At 48.6% G+C, this 22,307-nt stretch overlaps 3 protein-coding genes across 11 annotated transcripts in view; 1 reads left to right on the top strand and 2 right to left on the bottom strand.

The window, feature by feature from the left end:
* Stk36 (serine/threonine kinase 36) overlaps positions 1–10,730 on the bottom strand; it is a 28,681-nt gene extending 17,951 nt beyond the window's left edge. Inside the window, exons 1-10 of the mRNA XM_052749878.1 lie at positions 10,597–10,730; positions 10,019–10,195; positions 8,859–8,999; positions 8,669–8,746; positions 6,688–6,818; positions 5,970–6,219; positions 4,289–4,382; positions 3,828–3,997; positions 3,494–3,681; positions 1,974–2,073 (exon numbers count right to left, since the gene is read on the bottom strand). Coding sequence (XP_052605838.1) covers positions 1,974–2,073; positions 3,494–3,681; positions 3,828–3,997; positions 4,289–4,382; positions 5,970–6,219; positions 6,688–6,818; positions 8,669–8,746; positions 8,859–8,999; positions 10,019–10,102 — 1,236 coding nt within the window. The 5' untranslated portion in view covers positions 10,103–10,195; positions 10,597–10,730. The remainder of the gene's footprint in view (positions 1–1,973; positions 2,074–3,493; positions 3,682–3,827; positions 3,998–4,288; positions 4,383–5,969; positions 6,220–6,687; positions 6,819–8,668; positions 8,747–8,858; positions 9,000–10,018; positions 10,196–10,596) is intronic.
* A 97-nt stretch (positions 10,731–10,827) lies between these two features.
* On the top strand, positions 10,828–17,102 carry Rnf25 (ring finger protein 25). 4 transcript variants are annotated; one of them, XM_052749880.1, is made up of 10 exons: positions 10,828–10,884; positions 13,070–13,144; positions 13,397–13,499; positions 13,590–13,657; positions 13,753–13,822; positions 14,929–15,000; positions 15,093–15,230; positions 15,567–15,656; positions 16,194–16,328; positions 16,493–17,102. In XM_052749880.1, exons 1-10 carry the CDS (start codon positions 10,844–10,846, stop codon positions 17,069–17,071), a joined length of 1,371 nt encoding a protein of 456 aa, XP_052605840.1. In that variant the 5' UTR covers positions 10,828–10,843; the 3' UTR covers positions 17,072–17,102. The 4 variants fall into 4 exon arrangements, with proteins under 4 accessions (XP_052605840.1, XP_052605839.1, XP_052605841.1 ...); XM_052749879.1 differs by having other exon boundaries at positions 15,564–15,656; XM_052749882.1 differs by having other exon boundaries at positions 10,843–12,488; positions 15,564–15,656.
* A 1,203-nt stretch (positions 17,103–18,305) lies between these two features.
* Positions 18,306–22,300, bottom strand: LOC128117683 (mitochondrial chaperone BCS1). 6 transcript variants are annotated; one of them, XM_052749872.1, is made up of 8 exons: positions 21,850–22,300; positions 20,596–20,991; positions 20,375–20,514; positions 19,997–20,191; positions 19,712–19,775; positions 19,311–19,480; positions 18,734–18,851; positions 18,306–18,610 (listed from the first exon to the last, which is right to left on the bottom strand). In XM_052749872.1, the coding sequence occupies exons 2-8, from the start codon at positions 20,913–20,915 to the stop codon at positions 18,361–18,363; spliced, it is 1,257 nt and encodes a 418-aa protein (XP_052605832.1). In that variant the 5' UTR covers positions 20,916–20,991; positions 21,850–22,300; the 3' UTR covers positions 18,306–18,360. The 6 variants fall into 6 exon arrangements, with proteins under 6 accessions (XP_052605832.1, XP_052605833.1, XP_052605834.1 ...); XM_052749873.1 differs by having other exon boundaries at positions 20,596–20,915; XM_052749874.1 differs by having other exon boundaries at positions 22,030–22,300.
* Positions 22,301–22,307: the final 7 nt, after the last annotated feature.

Raw genomic sequence — 22,307 nt, 5'->3', positions numbered from 1 at the left:
AGACACTGTCAAGAAAGACACAAGGGGCGGTGTATAAGGGGTCTTGAAAAGTCCTTGTGGAGCACTGAGGTGTGAGCACTGGGGGGTGTGTGTGTAAAGAGGTACCGAGAAAAGTTTCCAGCACAGCATGGCTGATAACGACAAAACATGGAAATGTCATAAAGCCAGTTGGGAAGGGGATGATAAACCATGGTCTGTCCCTATTAGGAACTATTATTAGGAACTACTAGGAAGTCATTAAGTAGATCACAGAACTGAGGATGTACCTTGTACAGGACTTCTACCCAAAATGCACTGGCCGAATCTAACCCTGAAAGAACAGTTGGAGGAACACTGCCAACTAATTTGCTTGTATGCGGTTCTGGCTGGGCATACTTCAAGTGTTTTCTCCCAAAGGTTCATGTTTAAAGTCCTAGTCCCAGCATGGCAGCATCGGGAGATGCTGAGACCTTTAAGAGATGAAGCCTGACCAGGCGGTGGTGGTGCACGCCTGTAATCTCAGCACTCAGAGGCAGGTGGTCTCTGTGAGTTCAAGGCCAGCCTGGCCTACAGAGTGAGTTCTAGGAAAGGCTCCAAAGCTACACAGAGAAACCCTGTCTCAAAAAAACAACAAACAAACAAACAAAAAAAGAGATGAAGCCTAGTGGGAAACTGGATACCACCCTGCAGGAGGCATTAAGATCTCCCTTCCTCTGCACCCTCTGCTGGGTAGTAGGGACTGACTGGAAGGCCGTGTATATCCAAGGCAAGAGGCAAGCAGCATGCGCTCTTCCACTGAGCCACATACCCAGGCAGAAACAAAGTATTTTTCCTGGGACCCTGATTAGGTTTCAAAACCCTTTTTTCTTTTTTTGGAGACAGGGTCTCACTATGTAGCTCTGGTTATCCTGGAATTCACTCTGTAAACCAAGCTGGCCTTGAACTCACAAATATATATACCTGCCTCTGCCTCCCAAATGCTGGGATTAAAGTCATGCACCACTGTGCTCGGCTTCAAAAAGATTATTATAAAACCTTGGAGCTGGCCTCCCCAGTCTCTCTGACTTCCTGTGTTGAGATGTAATCCTTCTTCCCATGGCCCCCTGCTGTGGGGAGATTATTAGCAATGATGGCCTCACCAGAGCTAAACCTTGCTCTTTTATCTCTAAAACTGTGAGCCTATTAGTCTAGGGAAAATACGTTTTAATATTTGTGTACTCTATAGGTGTAGATACGTACACCTTTGTAAATTCCTCATGCCAGCAGGAGCCAGAAGGAGGTGTAAGATTCCCTGAAACTGGAATTACAGATGGTTCTAAGTCAACATGTGGGTGCTGGAAACCAAATCCCAGTTCCCTTGCAAGATCAGCCCCTGCTCTTAATTGTTGAGTCATCTCCCTAGTCTCCCCGCTCCACCCCCCCAGGAAATTTCTATGACAGTGCAAGGAATGACTTTATTTTTAGGAAATATGCTCCAAGTATTTTGAGGTAGGAGGACATGTCTGCAAATTGCCTCAAACTGATTGAAAAGGACAGTCTGTCCATCTGTTCATGGAGACTCATGCAGCAAACGTAACAAAACTGTGACTGAATCTGGGTGCGGGGAGGACTCCAGTTTGAATGTTTTTGTCCTCTCTAGACTATTTTGTGTTGGTCACTTCATTTTCAAAGCAACAGTGTTAGGAGGTGGAGCCTAATGGGAAGTTTGTTTTGTTTTGTGTGTGTGTGTGTGTGTGTGTGTGTGTGTGTGTGTGTGTGTGTGTGTGTGTGTGTTTGAGACAGGATTTCTCTGTGTAACAGTCTTGGCTGTCTTGGAACTTGCTTTGTAGACTAGGCTGGCCTCAAACTCAGGGATCTGCCTGCCTCTGCCTTTGAGAATGACATGTTCATATAATATGTAATTAAAATCTATAAACCTACCACAAAGCCGTCTTTTGTATTATAGATGGTCTGTTCTAGAAGGGCACTCACCTCATCTAGACCTAATGACCCACCTCGTTTTCTAGATCCATTGCATCGCTGCTCTGCTGGCCCACCGTCTCTGGCCTCAGCTCTGGGAACACTTGTTCACACTCCAAGGTGATGTGGTTCTCCCTGATAAGCAAAGCTGGGAGTAAGGTGAGTGCCGTCTGGACCTGTGAGGCTCAAGGCTCATGGCCTTGTATCTCCCTCCGGCTCAGGGGAAGGCCTAGGAGAACCAGTCATACAAGGGCCTTGTTTGTTTGTTTGTTTGTTGTTGTTGTTTGAGACAGGGTTTCTCTGTGTAGTTTTGGTGCCTTTTTTTTTTTTTTTTTAGGCTTATTTTATTTATTATGTACACAAGCCAGAAGAGGGCACCAGATCTCACTACCGATGTTGTGAGCCACCATGTGGTTGCTGGGGATTGAACTCAGGACCTCGGAAGAACAGCCAGTGCTTAACCACTGAACCATCTCTCCAGCCCCCCTAGAGGGCATTTCTTTTGGGGGGCTATGGGATGTGATCAGTTCATTATGTGTTAACATCCACGCACGGATTCTTGACTGCCCTCCCAGCTTGATCTTACTCTCAAGTAGACTTGATTTTTCACCCATGACTTTCCATTCAAATAATCTTCCCTTTAGAACAGAAATGGTCCTTGTCATTTCAAAGTACAACTGAGACAGGAAGAGAAAAATCCTCCAGTGTCCTGATGAATCAAGAAATAATTGGAGGGCCTGGAGAGATGGTTTAGGGGTCATGAGCACTGGCTGCTCTTCCAGAGGGTCCAGGTTTGAGTTTCAGCACCCACACAGAGCTCACAGTTGTCTGTAACCGCAGCCCCAGGGAATCCAATGCCGTCTTTTGGCCTCTGAAGGCACTGTACACACATGATACACAGACAAACATGTAGGCAAAACACCCATACATATAAAATAAAAATAAAGCAAAAAAAAAGTAAACCAGAGAGAATTAGAACCCAAGAACCTACGACTCAAACTCCTAAAGCCCCATCTATGTTTAGGCCATGGCTAGTAACAGCTGGTTCATGTTTACTTTGATTGTAGCCAGAGTTCTGCTGATAACTGCCCCTCCCCGACACACACACACACACACACACACACACACACACACACACACACACACACCTGCTTTACCCTTCTCACCGAGGTGCAGAGTTCTGCTGATAACTGCCCCTCCCCGACACACACACACACACACACACACACACACACACACACACACACACACCCGCTTTATCCTTCTCACCAAGGTGTGATTGTGGCCAGAGTTCTGCTGATAACCGCCCCTCCCCGACACACACACACACACACCTGCTTTACCCTTCTCACCAAGGTGCAGAGTTCTGCTGATAACTGCCCCTCCCCGACACACACACACACACACACACACACACACACACACACACACCTGCTTTACCCTTCTCACCAAGGTGCAGAGTTCTGCTGATAACTGCCCCTCCCCGACACAAACACACACACACACACACACACACACACACACACACACACACACACCGCTTTACCCTTCTTACCGAGGTGTAGGGGGCAGTTCTCCAGCTGCCCAGTCTTCCCAGTTGCTCTGCATTTCTGAGTCCAATATACTAGCCAAGAGGCTTGGTTCCTGAGGAGCAGCCTTCGGTCCAGGCACAGGGGCTGTGCTAGGTGTCACCTTGCCGGACTTATCTTCTTGTTCAAGGCCAGGTCCTGCATTCTGGTCTTTCTATGAGAGGTGGGTAGGAGACAAGAGAACTATTTGGGCAGTATGGATCTTACTCATATCCTTTTACTTTTAAAGGTCACCTCTTTCTCCAGCTCCCCCAAGTCACTAGCCTGTTTATGCCATGTGTTTTCCTCTGACCCACACACCTTCTGCTTGGCTTCTTCAGCCATGCGTTTACAGGCCTGGCGCAGGATGTGGGACTGGTTACCCTTGGGTGCCAGCCGATGGGCCTGTTCATCCTTTAGGACCTGAAGTTCTGGAGGTAGACGACTAGTAAACGGGGCGCCCAAATCTGAGCCTGCTGGTTCAGTTATTACTGCAGAGAGGGAGGAGGAGAGGACATGATTATGCTGGGGCTGTAGCCACCATGTCCACTTGGCCAGGGACAACTTCAGTGTCTCTAGGCCCCTGTGGAAAGGGGCCATTGTGACAAACGAAAAGCAGGAGTGGTAGGAGCTACAGGAGGAAGAAGTCCCAGCTGGGGAGGAAGGAGGTGTGTGGCATCCAGACAGGGAGGAGGAAGGAGGTGTGTGGCATCCAGACAGGGAGGGGGAAGGAGGACTGGCGAAGAATAGCCAGAGCCCTGGGAACCCTGGCGGCGACTCACTGGTGACACGGCCAGCAATGAAGGGGTGATGCAGGAGGTCTGGCCAGGACAGACGCTGCCGCGGGTCCTTGGTGAGCAGCCCCTGCAGGAAGTTCTGTGAAGAGAAAGAAAACTTCATCAGCCCTTCCTGCCCTTCCCTCGAGGCTCTCCCCACAGCTCTCAACAGTGCAGGCAAGCCAACTCCTGCATCTGTTCTTACAGCCGTTCAAACACACCCTTACTAATCTTCCCTTGGGATTCCACGCAGACAGACCACTGCCTTCCTCTCCTAAGGCGCCACGGCTGCCAGTCACAGACATTCCATAACCCAGAAGGAAAAACAAAGCTCCGTGTCACCAACTTGGAGGAGTAGGGAGAAAAATCTGGAAGAGGGATGTCACTTTCACAGTCATCTTCCCAAAGCAAACATTCACAGTCACGGATTGTGTGTGGATGGGTGTGGACTGATGAATCCATGATTAAACGCACACACAAGCAATGGTTCAAGGATGTGTTTGGGAACACTCAAAAACAGAAAAATTTCAGTGAATTTTCAGATAGGAGAGGGACAGAAAGGGCATATCTGTTAAGAAGAAATCCTTAGTTAGGCCTGAAACAAGAACAGAAGGTAGGCACTAAAGAGATAGCTCAGGGGTCAAGGCACTTCCAAAGGACATGAGTTTGGTTCCCAGCATCCATATCAAGCAGCTCACAACTGCCTGTAATTCTAGCTCCAGGAGATCTGATGCCTCTAGCCTCCAAGGGAACTTATGCTAACACATACACACTTAAATAAAAATAAATCTTTTAAGAAAGAATAATTTTTAAAAATCTAAATAAATAAACCCATATAGAAGTTACTAATAGCTATGAACAATGTTCTAAAATCTGGTGACTTGTACAAATATAGCTGTTGCTGAAGACTTCTACACATCAACCTAAGGAAGAACGAATATTCTAGGTATATTAAAAGCTCATTTAGGGCTGGAGAGATGGCTCAGTGGTTAAGAGCACCGACTGCTCTTCCAGAGGTCCTGAGTTCTATTCCCAGCAACCACATGGTGACTCAGAACCATCTGTAATGAGATCTGGTGCCCTCTTCTGGCCTGCAGGGACACATGCAGGCAGAATACTGTATGCATAATAAATTAATAAATCTTTAAAAAAAAAAAAGCTCATTTAAAGCTCCTTTATTTAACTTTTTTGAGAATTATTTGAGTACCCCCAACTCTGTAAGTTAGGGAAAAAGGTGTCCCCTTCCATCTTCGGTAAGCCAAAGGAAACCTGTAATGAGATTTGATTCTGGGAGAAGACTGTATTTGAATTCCATTGAGGCCAACAACCTTGCCCTAAATAAGAAGTGTGTACAACAAACTCCTCTTCTCCCCCACCAACCTACCGGGACATAGCTAAAATGAGTAGGTACCACTTCCTGTCACCCACCCTTAATCACCAGCCACTCTAATAACTGAAGAGCACTGAAAACAGTGTGGGGAGCAGCTAGATCACATCCGACACTGTCTCTGATGGGGACCAGAGGAACTAGGGGCTCGTAAAAGCCCAGTACTCTTTCCTCCTGTTGCCTCGAAATGACTTCCTACTGCGATACAGCATAGCCTGCCTGCATAGATTTGAAAAAGGGGCAGAAACAGAGGAAGGCAGGTTTCCGACATAAAAGTTATCTCCCTTTACCTCCTATTACCTTGAAGCAGGAGCTGATGCTGGAGGGCCAGCGCACAGGGTCCTTGAGAATGAGGTTGACCAGTTGAAAGATGCTGGTCGTGTAGAAAGGAGGCGTGCCTACAGCCAGCTCATACAGGATGCAGCCTACAGACCAGAGGTCTGCTGTGTGGTCATATGGTCGCTCCTCCACCAGCTCTGGAGACATATAGAGTGGTGTGCCTTTGATGGACGTCAGCACCATGGTGTTAGTGCTCATAGCTCGGGCAAATCTGTAGAGGTGACAGGAGAGCAATGACAAAGATCTTCTTGACCTAGTCACAACTAGAAAATGACATCCGAGGAGACGGGCTGATGTCATGGCTCAGTGGTAAAGGCAACTACCGTCATGCCTAATGACCTGAGTTCTAACCCCGGGACTCACACAGTGGAAGGAGGGAACTGACTCCCGTAAGTTGTCCTCTGACCTCTACAAGCATGCCGTGACATATGTGTGCCCACATCTCCACATGCACGATAAATAAACATCATAAAAATATTAAAAAGAAAATTAAACCTGGCCATTCACTACCTGTTAGCATATGGGATAACCTGAACCAAAGCAGACACAGTACCTTTGACCAGTTCCAAAGGCCCAGCCAGAGGCCCATCTCGAGCTCTGGCTCTGATGTGAGGCTTTGGGCAGTCTAGGACTCCCTGAAGGAGGAGGAAGAGCATGGATGGGAGCCCAGAAACCCTACCCAAAGTCACAGAGTTTGATGCCGCCGCCCTTGGCGAGAAGAATGTTCTGGGGTTTCATGTCTCGGTGGAGGATGCGGTGGGAATGCAGGTAGTACAGGGCTGACACCAGCTGGGCCGCAATGGCCTGAACCTAGGGTCAGACAAGTGCAATGCAAGGTCAGAGGATGGAGCCAGCTGACGAGACAGACTTCAGTACTGAGCTAACTTGACTTTCTGTTCTTCCCTTCTCTTCCAGAGCCTCACATTACACTACACCCTCCTTAGTTCTTGTTCCCTTAATTCACCCTTTTATTTGCTCAAGGAAAAACCTATTGTATCTCTCTTATTGGCCTCATCACCATGAACAAATGATTCGGTTTCCCAGAGTCATCATCTGTAAGGTGACAATAATATAGCACCTACCTCCCAAGGCTATTGTACAGATTAATGGAGTTAAAGCATGCAAAGCAATGTTAAGAATGGTACCTAGCGCCGGGTGGGCGTTGGTGGTGTACACCTTTAATCCCAGCACTCGGGAGGCAGAGGCAGGTGGATCTCTGTGAGTTCGAGGCCAGCCTGGGCTACAGAGTGAGTTCCAGCAAAGGCGCAAAGCTACACAGAGAAACCCTGTCTCGAACAACCAAAAAAAAAAAAAAAAAAAAAAAAAAAAATGGTACCTGGCATGAAGGAAATAGTTTGTGCATATCAGCTGTTTTAAATAAGGTAAAATCCCTTTTCTTAAGATACACAGTCACTTAAACAAGGCAGACAAAATAGTAAGAGGATTACTTTTTGTTTGTTTTTTGAAACAACAGTCTCATGTATCCCAGGCTAGCCTTGAACTCTATAGCTGAGGATGACCTTGTACTTCTGATCCTCCTGCCTCTACCTCACCAGTGCTGAGATTACATATATGTGCCACCAAATCTAGTTTGATGTGGTACTGGGAAGCCAACCCAGGGTTTCATACATTCTAGACAAGTACTCTACCAACTGAGCTATATGGCCCCAGTTAAAGGTGACTACTTACAAACAGTGATGGGACTTCTGGGGTTGGAGGGGGCCTACTTGTTGAGAATATAAAGAAATGCTTAGAACGAATGTCGTTGAACACTCCTCAACCAAATCCCATTGGCAGCCTCTTTGTCCTGATGATGAATCCTATACAACCACAATGCTTCTCTTACTGCTCTCTCTAATAGAGGCCTTTCTTCCTTAAAAGGATAATAACAATGACCAATATCCATAGCACTAATAGCTATTGATCATCTTGATGAATTCAATCATTAATCTTCAAATAGCCTTACAAGGTAGACATTATTATTAACTATTATTATTATTATAATTGTCATTATTATTTTGGTTTTTCAAGACAGGGTTTCTCTGTGTAACTTTGGCGCCTTTCCTGGAACTCACTTGGTAGCCCAGGCTGGCCTCAAACTCACAGAGATCTGCCTGTCTCTGCCTCCTGAGTGCTGGGATTAAAGGCGTGCGCCACCACCATCTGGCATGATACATTTTTTAAAGAATTGTCAGGGCTGAGGGGATGGCTCAGACAGTGAAGTACCCACTGCATAGGCATGAGGACTTGGGAGTTTGGATTCTCAGCATCTCTGTTAGAAACTGGGTATGGCGTCCCACATCTGTAGCCCTGGTGTCTGGGGAAGCGGTAAAGACAGGCAGATCCCTAGAGCTTGTCAGACATGCCAGTCCAGCCAATCCGTAGTCTGACGGCTCAATGAGATATCCAGCATCAAAATGTAAAGGTGGAGAACAATTAAAGAAGACACTGAACCTAACCTCTGGCCTCTACACGCATGCACATGTATGAGCACATGAACCTACACATGCCTGCACATACACAAATATGCCCTCATATATACATTACACAGACACACCCACATACACACAAATGAACCCTTGACACCCTCAGCTTGCAGTCCTAGCTCTTCACCTAGAAAGAGATTCAAAGTTCAGGAACATTTGAGTCAGGAAGGCTACCTGGTCTTCGGGAAGTTTTCCATCATCTTCCAGAATCTGAAAGAGCTCTCCCTCAGCATAGTCTGTCACCACCACCACCTGCGAGGAGAAGGCAGTACGGCATGGATGGGACAGCCATGCACTCTGTGGTTGGGAAATGTCTGGGGCCCTCGGGCTTGGAAAGAGGCAAGCCAGCACCATCCAAACACACCTCTTTGTCAGTCTCAAAGCTGTCAAGCATATGCACAATGTTCGGGTGCCATAGACCCCGCATGATTTCAATCTCGCGTTGCAGATTCCTCAGCTCTTTCTCTGAGCGCCCCAGTTTGGGGATGAACTTCAAGGCCACCACCTGTCAGGAGTACAGGAAAGAATCAAGGCCTAACCACACCATGGAGAAGTGCAAAGAAACTCTCAGACCAGCTCAGCAGCTTGGGAGAGGCTCGGACTCGGTGAGCTGCCTGAAAGAGACCTTCTCCATTCTGTCGAGCTGCTTGTAAGCAGTGCAGTGTGCTCCCTGTAAGCAGTGCAGTGTGCTCCAGCTTTCATGAGCTCTCACATGCTGGGGTAGGCTTTGGGGATTCAGTTGTCTTTGAGTCATTTCTGTTCCTGTAAGTAACCCCCCCCACACACACACACTAGTTCTCCTCCCTTCTCCCCCCCTCCTCTCTCTCTCTCTCTCTCTCTCTCTCTCTCTCTCTCTCTCTCACACACACACACACACACACACACACACACACACAGTGCAAATATTCCAAGCTTTACCTTAGAGCTCTACAGTTCAAGATTTTATACTGCTTGACCAACTTTTAGTATGCATACTAACACATGCTAACCTCCCACCTCGACTTTCCCCCAGGGTACTATGGATTTACTCTGGCTTTGTCAACCCATCATCAGGGGGAAACAGTTACTGCCAAATAGATCCCTCTGATGGATTCTGGGAGAGGTCTTCTGACCTAAGCAGAGGACTCAAGGTGAGATTTAGCGAACGGAGTAGGAAGTGTGAAGTTGGAAGAACAGATTTCAAGGGGTTTATCTTTTCTTAAGTACTACAAAGAACACTGACAGCTTTTGTTGTTAGACATTGGACTAAGTAATTAAGTGTGAAACACATTTAATCCTCAGACCCCATCAATCATCCTCCACTGTACAGTTTGGGGAAACCGAAGCATGGAATGGTTAGGTAGTTTGTCCCTAATTCTAAGGCTGGGATTGGACTCCAAATAACCAAATTTCAGAGCCTATATATCCTAGGAAGTATGCTGGAGTCGGGCCCTAGAAATACACACACTGTGCAACCTTTCTGTCCCAAGTTTCTGCTGGAGTTGGGGCACTGGATCCCACTCAAAAGGTATCTTTGTTCGCTACCTGAGCACTGTATTTTTTTCGGCCCTTATACACTCTGCCAAAAGAGCCTTCTCCAATCATCTCCAAAACGTGGTACTTTTCCATGGCAAGGGTTTCAGGGTCTCTCAGAAGGTAGGAAGAAGAAGGTGGCAACGAGCTGTAGATCCAGGAACAGCTCCACACATCTGGGAGGCTTAGCTTGGAACATGGGAGAAAGATACACGCTATCAGCCATGCCTTTTCCAACTTTCCACAATAACATAGACCTCAAAAACATGTTCACGATGGAAAGATGATCAGATCTTGGAAACAGAACGTCTCAAGCCTCCTCCCACTCAGGCTAGGTGCCCACAGCACACAGTGTCCCCTTTCCTCTCCACCAGCGAGGCTCACATGCTCCTTTTATAGCTCCCAAGTTCCTGACACCCTCGGCTCGCCCAGCACCCCTGCTCTTGACTCCCGTCGCGAGCCGAGGTCCCCCAACTCTCCCCCAACCTAGATGCTCCAAGCGTCTCAGGCCGAGGGCTGGTGGCCCGGGCCTCTAGCTTACTTTTCTCCACCATTCTTCGTTGCCGCTCTCGTTCGTTTCCCACTCTTACCAGTTTTACTGCCTGGAACTGGTCAGAAGTTTAAAGGACAAAGCTCTCAGAGATGTGTGACCGACACGAACTGCCCATTGGCACTTTCTAGGGCACTTCTGTCGCTTGGCTATCAGGCCCCACAAAGGACCCAGAGTCTTCAGTTGCCTAGAAACGGCACCAGCTTTCTTTACCCCGCCCCGCCCTACTTTTCCGTCTCTAACTTCCCAAAAGGCATTTCCGGTTCCGGCTAAGAGCCGGAGAAGACATGGCGGCGTCTGCGTCGACAGCTGCTGCCGAAGAGGACTGGTAACTTTGGGTGATAGGTTTTGGCTGGCTGCCTGGATCTGGTGCTGGGAACTAGTAACAGCTTCATATCGTCCGAGCCGCGGGCTTGAGGGGTGGATCAAGGGGCGAGAGCTGGCAGAAACCCTGGCATCCTTTCCTAGGCGAGCTACTGGACCGGGAACGGAGGGTGGAGGGACGCTGATCGGAAAAGGGACTGGGTCTGCGCCGGCCTGGCCAGTTGGGCCCACACCTTATCTATCCAGTTGTCCCCTCCTACGGCCCTATCCCTCCCACTTCTCCCTGATGTGACTTTCTGGAGCCTGGAGGGTGGCTGCTCCTCACACCTCCCGCCTCTCGGAACGGACGTATCCCCTCCTCGTATCCCTCGTGCCCCTAGGATCCTGCCCTTTGGTCCAGTCCATTTCTGCCTATGCTTTACTCAACCTTCCGAATCCCCGACAGCGCTAGCAACTACTGTCAGAAAAGCCTTACTCCCCACAGAAGCCCTCCTACTCTCTCCAGCATTCTTAAGAAGAGACCAAAGGCCTTTAAGGACTTTGGGGTTTGAAGATAAAAATGTGCTCACTTCGTATTTAATTAGCTGGATGTGATGCTGACCAGACCAGCTAGCTCCTGTGAGTCGGTGCCAACCGTAATTTAAATTAAAAAAAAAAAAAAGTGGGCGTGGCATTACCTCATAGAGTAGTTGGGAGGATCACTGTGGATTTGTAACATACTTGAAAGCCTGCTTTTCATTAATTGCTGAAGTATAAGATGTCAAGAGACAAAATAACCCAATGGACGTCTGTCTGACTTAAGGCCTTATATTCTTAGTACTAGAATAGCCTACTACCCACCCCCTTCTGTCACTTATGACCTTACCACTCACTCAGTCTGTATCTTACATCCAAGACCCAGGTCACCTAAGGTGGGCAAAATACTGAAGGATGTCTTAACTGAGGCTGTACACAGTGTTACATTGGTTCAGGGAGGCCAGCCAGTAGCTACCTTTATAAAGCCATGTAGACTAGTGCTCTTTGCTATTAGGAGGAATGTCTAAGATTATAAAGGACACCTGAGCAATGACAGAGTATCAGTGGTTGCAATAATCTATATCAGCCAGAATGTCCTTTTTATTTGTGAGATAATCAGCTTTATATTTTGAGGTTCTGCATAAGGCTTCAAAAGAATGCTAAACATAGTAATAATAACCACCACTGATAAAGGCCATACTGGGTGTGCTCCCTCTTGGCACAGGTTTCTATATGTCACCTGGGTAGAGCTGCAGACTCAATCACCCATCTTCAGTGTCGTTAGAACTGTTGTTTCTACGTTTCAGTGTGTGCCCTCTGATTTATAAAAGGACCATGAACCCCGTCCTAGACATGATGATGTAACTAGACATCCAGCGTCACGTGTGCACTTGCAGCACTCAGATTAGGCCCTTCTCTTTTTCCTTTTAAGGGGGGGAAAGATCACTTACTATGTCTCAGACACTTGGGCAGTTTATAGAAACAAACCATTTTTAAGTCTCACAGTAGCCCTAGTGAGTATGTTGTATTATCTCTAGGTGGTAGACAATGTAACTCAGGCTTCCCAAACTAAGTGACCTGACCACATAGCTGGTAAGTAGTTTCTGCCTACTATTAGCTACAAGGCGTATGGCTCTTCTCATGCGGTATAGCTTTTAGATTACCTAAAACCTGTTCATCTTGGTATATCCTCTAAGAATGCTTAGACCGACTGGTGCTGGCAAGGTTATTGGCAGTGCCCAGGGTACAGGGAACTGTGCTGAAGGGTAGTATAGGCAGACAGGAGTAATATTGGTAACCATGTTAGTGATGAATAGATACCATATATGTAGGTCAGAGAGGTGCCATTAAAGGATAACCAGTTATAGAAACTTGAGCAGGGAGTCAGGGCCTGTCTCTGACTGGGCCCATTTCTCCTGTGTTAAGCCTTGGTTAGTTGTTTCACATCTCTGGGAATCTGTTTTCTCAGGTTGGCAGAGGTGAACTCTAAAATCCTAGTTCCCATTCTTTCTACCTGGCCAGTTGACAACCTAAACATTTCCCTATTTTACAGACTAAATTGGCAAGAGAATGTATTGAGGCAGATTGCTTTTTTTAAGTCAGTCTTCATCAGCCTTGGCGGGCTTCGGCAGGGAGAGCTGCAGTGGTGACTCAGTCTCCCCCTTCCTCTCCAGGGTCCTTCCCTCTGAAGTTGAAGTGTTAGAGTCTATCTATCTGGATGAACTACAGGTGATGAAAGGAAATGGCCGGTACGTATTCAGTCAGGGGTGGGCAGGAGTCTTAGTAATGAGATGATTCTGCACAGAACCTGGGCTTAGGGTGTCAGGAGCCTTGGCTCAGAGGTGATATTTGTCATAGAAACACTGTTCCTTTCATCCTCCCCCTGAAGAGACACAAGTCCCACATGCATTCCTCTGCCTGCTTTACTCTCACCCCCCTCCTCCCTAGCTTTCCAGCCCCTGCCCAGTCACATCCTGCGTCTTCACTTCCTCCACCTGCAGATCTTCACCATGGGAGATCTTTATCACTTTGCACCCTGCCACCGCCGAGGTCCAAGATTCGCAGTTTGTCTGCTTTACTCTGGTGCTTCGGGTCCCGGGAAAGGTGAGGCCTCTGCGCGAATATAAAGGGAGGGAGGGGAGAGTCCCCAGAGTGGATCGCTTTCATGACCGTTTGTTGCTTTTTCTGCACCAGTATCCCCAGGAGGTGCCACAGATCTCCATCCGTAACCCCCGAGGGCTTTCAGATGAGCAGATCCACAAGTAAATTGGGCTAGTTGGAGCAGGGAAAACGCAGAATTCAGCTCTGCCTGCTGAAGGAAGTCAATTTTAATGTTGGTTTCATTTTTTTCCCCCAGGATCTCACAGACCCTGGGCCATGTGGCCAAGGAGGGGCTAGGCACAGCCATGCTCTATGAACTCATTGAGGTAAAGTGTGATGGCCCGGGAAAATGTCCTTCCTTTCAGGCTAGAGCATCCTGTAAGTCGGTATATTTAGTCCTGTTTGCCTAAGGCTTCAGTTAGGTTAGAAAGATCACTCGCATGCTTCAAAAAAACTCCAAAATGTAGTTGAGTAGCTTCCCCAAATTGTCAGTTCCAGCGTCTTGATGAGAAGGTACTTCTTCTCTTTTATTTTATTGTGGCTTTGGTCATCCATTTGCTTTGTTTTGAGTCAGGGTCTTGCTCTGGGCCATTCTCCTGCTTTGGCCTCCTATATACTGGAATTCTAGGCGTGTGCCACCGTATAGATAGCAACTTTTCCTCTTCAGCTTACATTTATTTTTCTGTTCTGTACTGTTCCGTGCTTTCTTTTCTTTCTGTTTTTGTTTGTTTACTTGCTATTTATTGTTGGTCTTCGTTAGGGTTTCTATTGCTGTGATTGACCAAGAGTAGCTTGGGGAGGGACAGCCCGTGACTAAGGGAAGTCAGAGCAGGAACCTGGAGGCAGGAAGGAGCCGTGAAGAGGTGCTGCTTACTGGCTTGTTCCTCCTGACTTGCTCAGCCAGCTTTTTTATAGCACCCAGGACCAACAGCACAGGCACCCCTACAATGGGCTGAACCCTCTCCATCACTCACCAATTAAGAAAATGCTCACAGGCTTGCCTACAGCCCTGCTTATGGAGGTATTTTCTCAGTTGTGGTTCTGTCTTAGGTGATTCTAGTTAACCATGATGGGTCACTCTGTAGCTCTGGCTGTCCTGAAATTTAGACATCCGTCTGCCCCTACCTCCCAAGTGCTGGGATTGAAGGCATGCATTCCCCTACACCTTGCCTTCTTGTGCGGGGGGAGTGGGGGGTGGGTTGGGAGGGGAAGGCTGAGGGGGTGGGAGGAGGAAAGAGGGGGATCTTTGATTGGTGTGTAAAATGAATGAAAAAAATTTCTTAATTAAAAAAAAAAGAATGCATAAACACTACATAGGTAACAAGCTGGCTTGGTGGATATCACACCCAGCCAGTCACTTCTGGAAGAAGTACATGGGATGTGTTCCCAGTCTCCTGCCTCCACAGTTCAGTAGCATCTTCTCTCCTTTCAGAAAGGGAAGGAAATTCTCACAGACAACAACATCCCCCACGGTCAGTGTGTCATCTGCCTCTATGGTTTCCAGGTGGGTTTTCCAGCCGGGACCCGGGCTGAGCTCGGGCAGACGGGTAAGGGCTGGTGAGTCACTGATACAGGACTCTGCATGTCTCCTTGCAGGAAAAGGAGGCCTTTACCAAAACACCGTGTTACCACTACTTCCACTGCCACTGCCTTGCTCGATACATCCAGCACATGGAACAAGAACTGAAGACACAGGGACAGGAACAGGAGCGACAGCATGCTGTCACCAAACAGGTAGACATGGCCGGCCAGACCCACTCTCTCGCCTGTGACCCTTAGACGTTCACATCCATCGCCATCCCTCCATTCTTGTGGCTTTTCATCATTTAGTTCTAGATACCTCTGAGATGAAGTCTCACCCCTATCCAGAGAGAAAGGCATCCTGTGTACACTGACATATTGCATGCAGCTTTGCAACATTTCCAGACCTTTCCTTAGGCAGCCCTTTCCTCCTCAGTCCCACCTCATTGCTGAGCACCTAACGCTTGTGCCCCTCAATCCCAGCCCTCCAAAGACTGGGCTGGCTGGCTGACAGGGAGCAGGATGTGATTTCTCCTCTTGTTTTAGAAGGCAGTCGGTGTGCAGTGTCCTGTGTGCAGGGAGCCCCTTGTGTATGATCTTGCCTCGCTGAAAGCAGCCCCTGAACCCCAACAACCCATGGTAAGGGATTTCCTTCTGGTCTAAGCCAGGAATAGTGGCATTCTCTAAGGAGAGAGAAATGGCATCTTGTCTCTGCTGAATTCTCTGGAGTTGGGTTTGACTTACTTAAGACTACTCTGCAAAGCCACAGCCCCCACCAGGAGCCTAAGACTTCAAAAGCCCAACTCTGAGGAACAAAACCAAGAACTCGGATTGGGAATGTGGCTCATTTGGGAGTACACTTGCCTAGCACACACAGAGCCCTAGGTTTGATCCCCAGCACTGCATTAAAAACCCTGGTACTGGTACAGTGGTACACTCATGTAATCCCCGCACTTCAGAAAGTGGAGGCAGGAGGATAAGCAGTTCAAGGTCATGCCTGGCCATATGGTGAGTTTGAGGCCAGTCTGGGCTCTATGAAACTCTTGTCTAAAACAAAACAAGAAAATAAGAACCTTGTGCATCTCTCCTTGGACAATCCTGGAAGAGTTCGGGTTCATGTCGTCTGCTTTCTCACTTGGGTTTCTCCTCCTGCCATTCTGCTTCCTTTCCTCCCAGGAGCTGTACCAACCCAGTGCAGAGAGCTTGCGCCAACAGGAAGAGCTCAAGCGGCTGTATCAGAGGCAGCAGGAGAAGGGCGGCATCATTGACCTTGAGGCTGAACGGAACCGGTACTTCATTAGCCTTCAGCAGGTGAGGGAAGGGAAGGGGTCCCCTCTTGGCCTCAGTGCCTCCGGTGTTCTTATGAACACCGTGGCCCCAGGGTGTGTTTCATTCTGCCTGAGGTTACAGATTGATAATGGCTGGCTGGTAGTGGAGAGGGGTCTCGCTTCATGCATTGCCTCTCTTCTTCCTAGCCTCCTGCTGCTCTGGAACCTGAGTCAGTTGTGGATGTCTCCAGAGGACCCCAACCACCTAATGCCCTTTCTGCAGAACAATCTACTTCCCTAGCTGCCCAATCAACTGTGCCAACTCCTCTACCCATGGCTACCCAGTATGTGTATGAGAAGATTCCAGGGGCTGGGCCAAATCAGCAGAGGCTGGGTGAGACCCAGAAATCCATGCTAGATCCTCCACGATCTGGTCGTGGCTCCTGGCGACACTATGATCGGAGGCACCCAAAAGGAGGGGAGTGCTGTGCCCCAAAAGGTACCAGTGACATCCAAGAACTGCCACCTCCTGAGAAGCCTCTCAAGGAGCCTATGGACTTAAAGCCAGAACCCCGTAACAAAGGGCTCGCCAGTCTCCCTCAGGATAAGGGGCCTGGTAGCTGGCAGGGCCCCACATCTCGCAGGACTCGTGACTGTGCTAGCTGGGAACGTTCCAAAAGCCGTACACCAGGTTCTTCCTACACCCACCTACCTCGGGGCCAGAGGGCATACCGGTCTGGTTCTCGCAGGGAGCCACTGGGCTTGGAATCCGAGGAAGGTTCCTAGCAGTACTGTGGGGGGGACAGGGAATTGGGGGTGGGAGGGAGGCAATAAAGAGATTTGGCCTTCTTTGCTTAACAGCATCTAGCTTGTGTGGTATGGCTCTTTTTATTTATCTTTTATGTGCATTGGTGTTTTGCCTGCATGTATGTCTGTGTGAGGGTATTGGATCCCCAGGAACTGGAGTTACTGACAGGTTCAAACTGGGTATGGCTCTTTCTAAATGGCCATGACTTGGGTATGGCAGGGGGCTCCCACCTTTGCTCTAAGTCTGTTCTCCAAAAGTGCTAAGATGGAAAGGGTCTCAGTTCCCTGCCAGTGGTCAGTTTTGAGGAGGTTGACATTTGGGCAGAATCCTTAAAGTACCATAACATATAACTTCCTGTCCATTTACAGGCATGCCCTGTTGACCTGTTGGTTGTTTTGAGATAAGGTCCCACTGTATCCGAGACTAGCTTCAAGCTTTACACAGCTGAAGAATCCCTGATCTTCCTGTCTCTACTTCCTGAGTGCTCCGATTACAGGCCATTGCCATCACGGCCAGTCTGCAAATGCTAGGCAAGCATTCTACCACCGAGCTACATCCCAAGCCCCCTTGTTGTTTGGAGAGGAAAAAAAGTCTCACTGTGTAGTTCAGGTTGGTCTTGAGCTTTTAGCAATCTTAGCTACCGTAGCTCTGGAATTAAAAGTGTGTGCCACATGGCACACCTTGAATAACAACAGCATTTGGGGGTCAGAGGCAGGTGGATCTCTGTGAGTTCAAGGCCAGCCTGGTCTACAGAGTGAGTTCCAGGACAGCCAGGACTACACAGGGAAACCCTATCTCAAAAAACAAAACAAAACAAAAAAATACCGTGTGCCATAATGTCATGCAATAATGTCTCTTCCTTGGGTGGTCTTTCATGAAGGCACATATTTTTTCCATTAACACTCAGTCTCTTCTTTGCCTCTCTTAGGCCATGGGCCCATCATTTGTATATGTGTATCTTGTAGGCACCTGCTGTTGCAACTCCTATTTTATTCTCTCTCTCTCTCTCTTTGGTCTTTCAAGACAGGGTTTCTCTGTGTAGCCCTGGCTGTCCTGGATCTCACTCTGTAGCCCAGGCTGGCCTCAAATTCACAGAGATCTGACTGCCTCTGCCTCTCGAGTACTGGGGTTAAAGGCGCGTGCCACCACCTCCAGGCTTCCTGTTTTATTCTCAAGTACAAACACAGCAAGGGAGGAAAGTCACAGAGCAGATTAGTTTGACAGTTGTTTAATGGATTTTTTTGAGAGCAGATAGTGGTCTGGTGGATCACCTCAGAGATTCAACATTTTCAAGAGCCCCCACGGGGTCATTTTTATACAGCATGAAGTAGCCTTGCACCTGGGCAGGACTAATCTGGGATGTAGCTTTAAGGACATGTTCTGCAAAGTTCTCAGCCAAGGAAGGCGCTTGCCCTGGATAGAACCTCTGGAACATCTGGGTCAGCTGCCAGTGTGAGCAGTAGCCCACATACTCCTTCAGATCTACTCGCCCAGGACGTATCAGGGCAGGATCCAGCCTAAGGGGAAAAAAAGCAGAATCATAGCCAACAGTCCTGCTAGCACCCGAAACAGACAATCTCCTCAACCCCCGACCCATCCAAGGCATAGGACTAGAGGTTTTTGCCTTCCTCTCTTGTTACCTGTCGATGTGGTTGGTGGTCATGAACACGATGCGTGCCTCAGTGGAGGCTACACCATCCAAAGCATTGAGCAGTCCGCTGAAGGTGAGACGGCCGAGACCTTGGTACTTCACAGGGTCTAGAGGGTGACAGGAGCGTGAACGGAGCCCCAGTCCCCACTGCAGCTCCCTCCTTATCAGCACCTCTGGTTGCTGGCTCAGGCCTCCAACAATCCCGGCTTCCACTCTTCCACATTTACTTCTGACCCTCAGTATCTTAAGTAAGAATTTCCCTGGGTCAGGGGGATGGCTCTGTGGTCAAGTGCTAGCTAGCTACACAAGCCTGAAGACCCTAGTTTGATCCCCGACTCCAAGGAAAAGGCCGGATGCAGGGACACGTATCTAAATCTTACGACGGCGGTACGTTGAGGGCAGAGACAGGAGTATGGAAGGACCAACAAGAGAGGCTGCTTCCACAAGGTACAAGGTGAGAACTGACTCCAAAAAGTTGTTCTCCCGCCTCCGCACGCACGTGCCTGCACGTAAGTGCACTAAATCAGCCAAACAAAAGACTCCCCATCCCCAGCATCCCCACTTACTCTCCACAGCCAAGTCTCGGCTGAGAAAAGCAGCATCCACATCCTCCAGGAGTACCAAGCTCTGCTGGGGGGCTACACTCAGCAGATGGTTGAGCCGGTCATCGGAGAGGCTGGAGTCTGTGAGGCTGAGCAGGCAGATGCTGTGCTCCAGTTCTCCAGCCAGAGCTGTTCTGTGGACAGAGACATGGAAGGAGGTCCTAGGCAACCTGAAGACTCTTTGGGATTCCTAGGAGGTATGCTTCACAGGCCCAAGTCTCCTCCTATACCACCCACTTGATGTTCTGTATGGCTCATGTTTACCCTGGTTCTTAGTTCCCAGATCCATGTCTCTTTTCCTACCCTATCAGTCCAGTTTTCCCGCAAAGGCTGTTTTTCAGAGTCAAGAGAATTTGACTACTCACATAAAACTGCTCTTTCCACAACCAGGGGGCCCATAAAGAAGGTAGCCACGTCTGTAGGGAATGCCTAGGGACATAACCAAGATAAACAAGACCTAAAGTGAATCCTGTACTCTGGCCCAGGTGTCCATATTCCCCATCAGCTCTGTTTGTTCCCTTTTAGTCTGGTGGTCTTAGTATCAGAAAAAGATATCCTCCTAGACAAGTTTTCTTTTCCCATCTCCTGAGCTAGAATTTTCTGTCCCGTCATCTGGCTGTAGACTAGTTTTGATACCAGCTGCTTCTTACCTCTGTCAATGTACCACTTGGGGTTATCAATGAATTCCCGGATATCTTTGACAATTCGGTCAGCCAGGCCCTGCTGTAGGACTACAGAATCCAGTGGCCTGCGGCGGCGTGGATAACCAAAGGTACGCCATTCAGAACCCACAGCTGTGTACATCACCGTCTTTCCCTCCTCCTGCTGCAGGGCTAGTGCCCGAGCTGAGAGCAAGGAGATGAGGCAGTAAGTCTCTGGATTACAGCTGATTCTGCAATTAAGTAGAGCTCTGACCTGGTACCCTCCTCCCAAGTACTTGGATCCTTAGTCTTCCTCTCCAAGCAGCTGATGCCCAACCTCCCCACTCCTAAAAGCCCCACCAGAAGCTTGCCTGTTCCATCTCATACCTTCTTCCAGGATGTTGAAGAAAACCTTCCGGTCAGTGCCCAGGGCCGTGAAGGTGACAGATTCCCAAGGAGTCCCCGTCTGTAAGTCTACCATCTGCATTTCTCGATTTCGTTCTACCCGGATCCATTTCCCCTGATACCTGAATAAAATCGTCAAAGTGACCCAATTTCCTCCATCAATCGGTCCTATCCTCAGAGCCCTTCCTAGCTTCCAATCTTACCAAATGAAGTGGTTTCCAGGGCTGGGGATAAATTCGAACTTGGTGGAGATTCGGCCACTTTCATGCTGAAGGTATGAGGTTTCAACACTGAGGTGCTGAGTGCGGGTACTGTGTCGGGTAAGCCAGCTAAGCAACCAGGCATAGCTTCTGTCTCTAGCAGGGACTTCCAGTGTGATCATGTAATGGCGCCGGAATGCCACTAGACCCAGTTGGGCTCCTTTCCGGGCTACAGCCAGAGCTGTGCCCACACCTACCAGCCCAAATCCAGCCCCAAAGTAGGGATTGTCTTTCAGGGCCAGAACGAAGTCTGTAAATGGCATCTTGAAAGGGAAAAAAAACACAGATGCTTACAGGCCCCGAGGCAATGTCAAAACCTAGGGGTGGAGAGCAGCAGAGCTGGGAGAAAGCATAAGACGAGTTTAGAAACCAGACCCATCAAATTTGCCCCACTTTCCCCCCACAGAGGCAAGAGGCAAGGTCAGCAGTACTGTGTACTTCAGTATGCTTTGGTGGAGTAGGTATGGTGTTGGAATGCCAGAGCACTCCAGGCTCTCCAATCCATTTTGATCTTCAAACAGAAAACCTTTGGCCAGAAGACCATGTTTGGAGATTTTCTCAACTTCAAAAAGCAATGTAACTAGCTTCACATCAGGAGAAGAGAAAGGCAAGACTTTGGTCCCTGGCAAGAGCTGAGACAAAAAGGGTCCCCATTGGGTGGAGTCAGCAAAGGTGATTTTTCCATTGATCTATCAGTAACCACATGCCTTACCATTAGACATGCCCTTCAATATCCTTTCTCTTTCATCCAGCTCCTTTTCTTTTCTTTTTTGGTTTTGGTTTTGGTTTTTTTCGAGACAGGGTTTCTCTGTGTAGCTTGGAACTCACTCTGTAGCCCAGGCTGGCCTCAAACTCACAGAGATCCGCCTGCCTCTGCCTCCCAAGTACTGGGATTGAAGGCGTGCGCCACCACCGCCCGGCCTGACACCCAGTTCCTAATGGCCTGTTCAGACCGTCATTTCTTCCCACTTAAACTATTTTATGCAAGTTAAATATTATTTCTTGAAGTGGCATTTGAATGGCGCTTGCATCATCCAGCCACCACACCCGGACCCTCTCCAATTCTGTCACTTTTTACTCCAGCACCCTCGGTGACTTTTTCCCATTGAGTTCAAACACAACCGGATACGCAGGGACGTCCACATTAGGATATCTACCTTTACTAGCAGTTCAACAAATATGCAAATCACTACCTACCTCTGGCCCACTCAGTTCTGTTGGTTCCGAATACCCCCTTCTTTATTCCCGGCATTCTTATTGAGCTCTCACAGGCTATTTCCTCCACGGAGCCTTTTCCAAATTCAACCCAATAAGATGTGACTAGGCCTAACTGTAGACAATTCCCAAGGGGAAAAGGACGAATTATTTCCAGCACACCTCTCCTGTGACACTCCAACACCGCCACTTTGTCCTCCGCCTGGCACGCCGGGCCACTGATGAATTGACAGACAGCGGTGACCTCCACTAAGGCTTGGAGCTGGGATCGGGGATTCCAGAACAACTTTGCATAGAAAGCCACTGACGAAGCTCTTCTGGCTCCCGGTTCCCGAGCATGACACGCCGCAGCTGACTCCGGGACACCCTACACAACACAGCTCGCGCTTGCAGGAACGTGGTCGGGATAAATCTGTCACTCCGCCCCCTTACCGCCATTG

This window comes from Peromyscus californicus, unplaced genomic scaffold (genome assembly GCF_007827085.1).
Source record: "Peromyscus californicus insignis strain IS unplaced genomic scaffold, ASM782708v3 Scaffold_21__1_contigs__length_65335640, whole genome shotgun sequence".
NCBI lineage: Eukaryota > Metazoa > Chordata > Mammalia > Rodentia > Cricetidae > Peromyscus > Peromyscus californicus.
This window is presented reverse-complemented; position numbering and strand designations above follow the sequence as displayed.

Coding starts and splice junctions, on each gene's coding strand:
- Rnf25 (XM_052749879.1), top strand. CDS start 10,844: ATGGCGGCGTCTGCGTCGACAGCTGCTGCCGAAGAGGACTG. Junction 10,885..13,069: donor GCTGCTGCCGAAGAGGACTG/GTAACTTTGGGT, acceptor CTTCCTCTCCAG/GGTCCTTCCCTCTGAAGTTG. Junction 13,145..13,396: donor GTGATGAAAGGAAATGGCCG/GTACGTATTCAG, acceptor CTCCACCTGCAG/ATCTTCACCATGGGAGATCT.
- LOC128117683 (XM_052749872.1), bottom strand. CDS start 20,915: ATGCCATTTACAGACTTCGTTCTGGCCCTGAAAGACAATCCCTACTTT. Junction 20,192..20,374: donor CTTCAACATCCTGGAAGAAG/GTATGAGATGGA, acceptor CCTTGCTCTCAG/CTCGGGCACTAGCCCTGCAG. Junction 18,852..19,310: donor CCGAGACTTGGCTGTGGAGA/GTAAGTGGGGAT, acceptor GTCACCCTCTAG/ACCCTGTGAAGTACCAAGGT.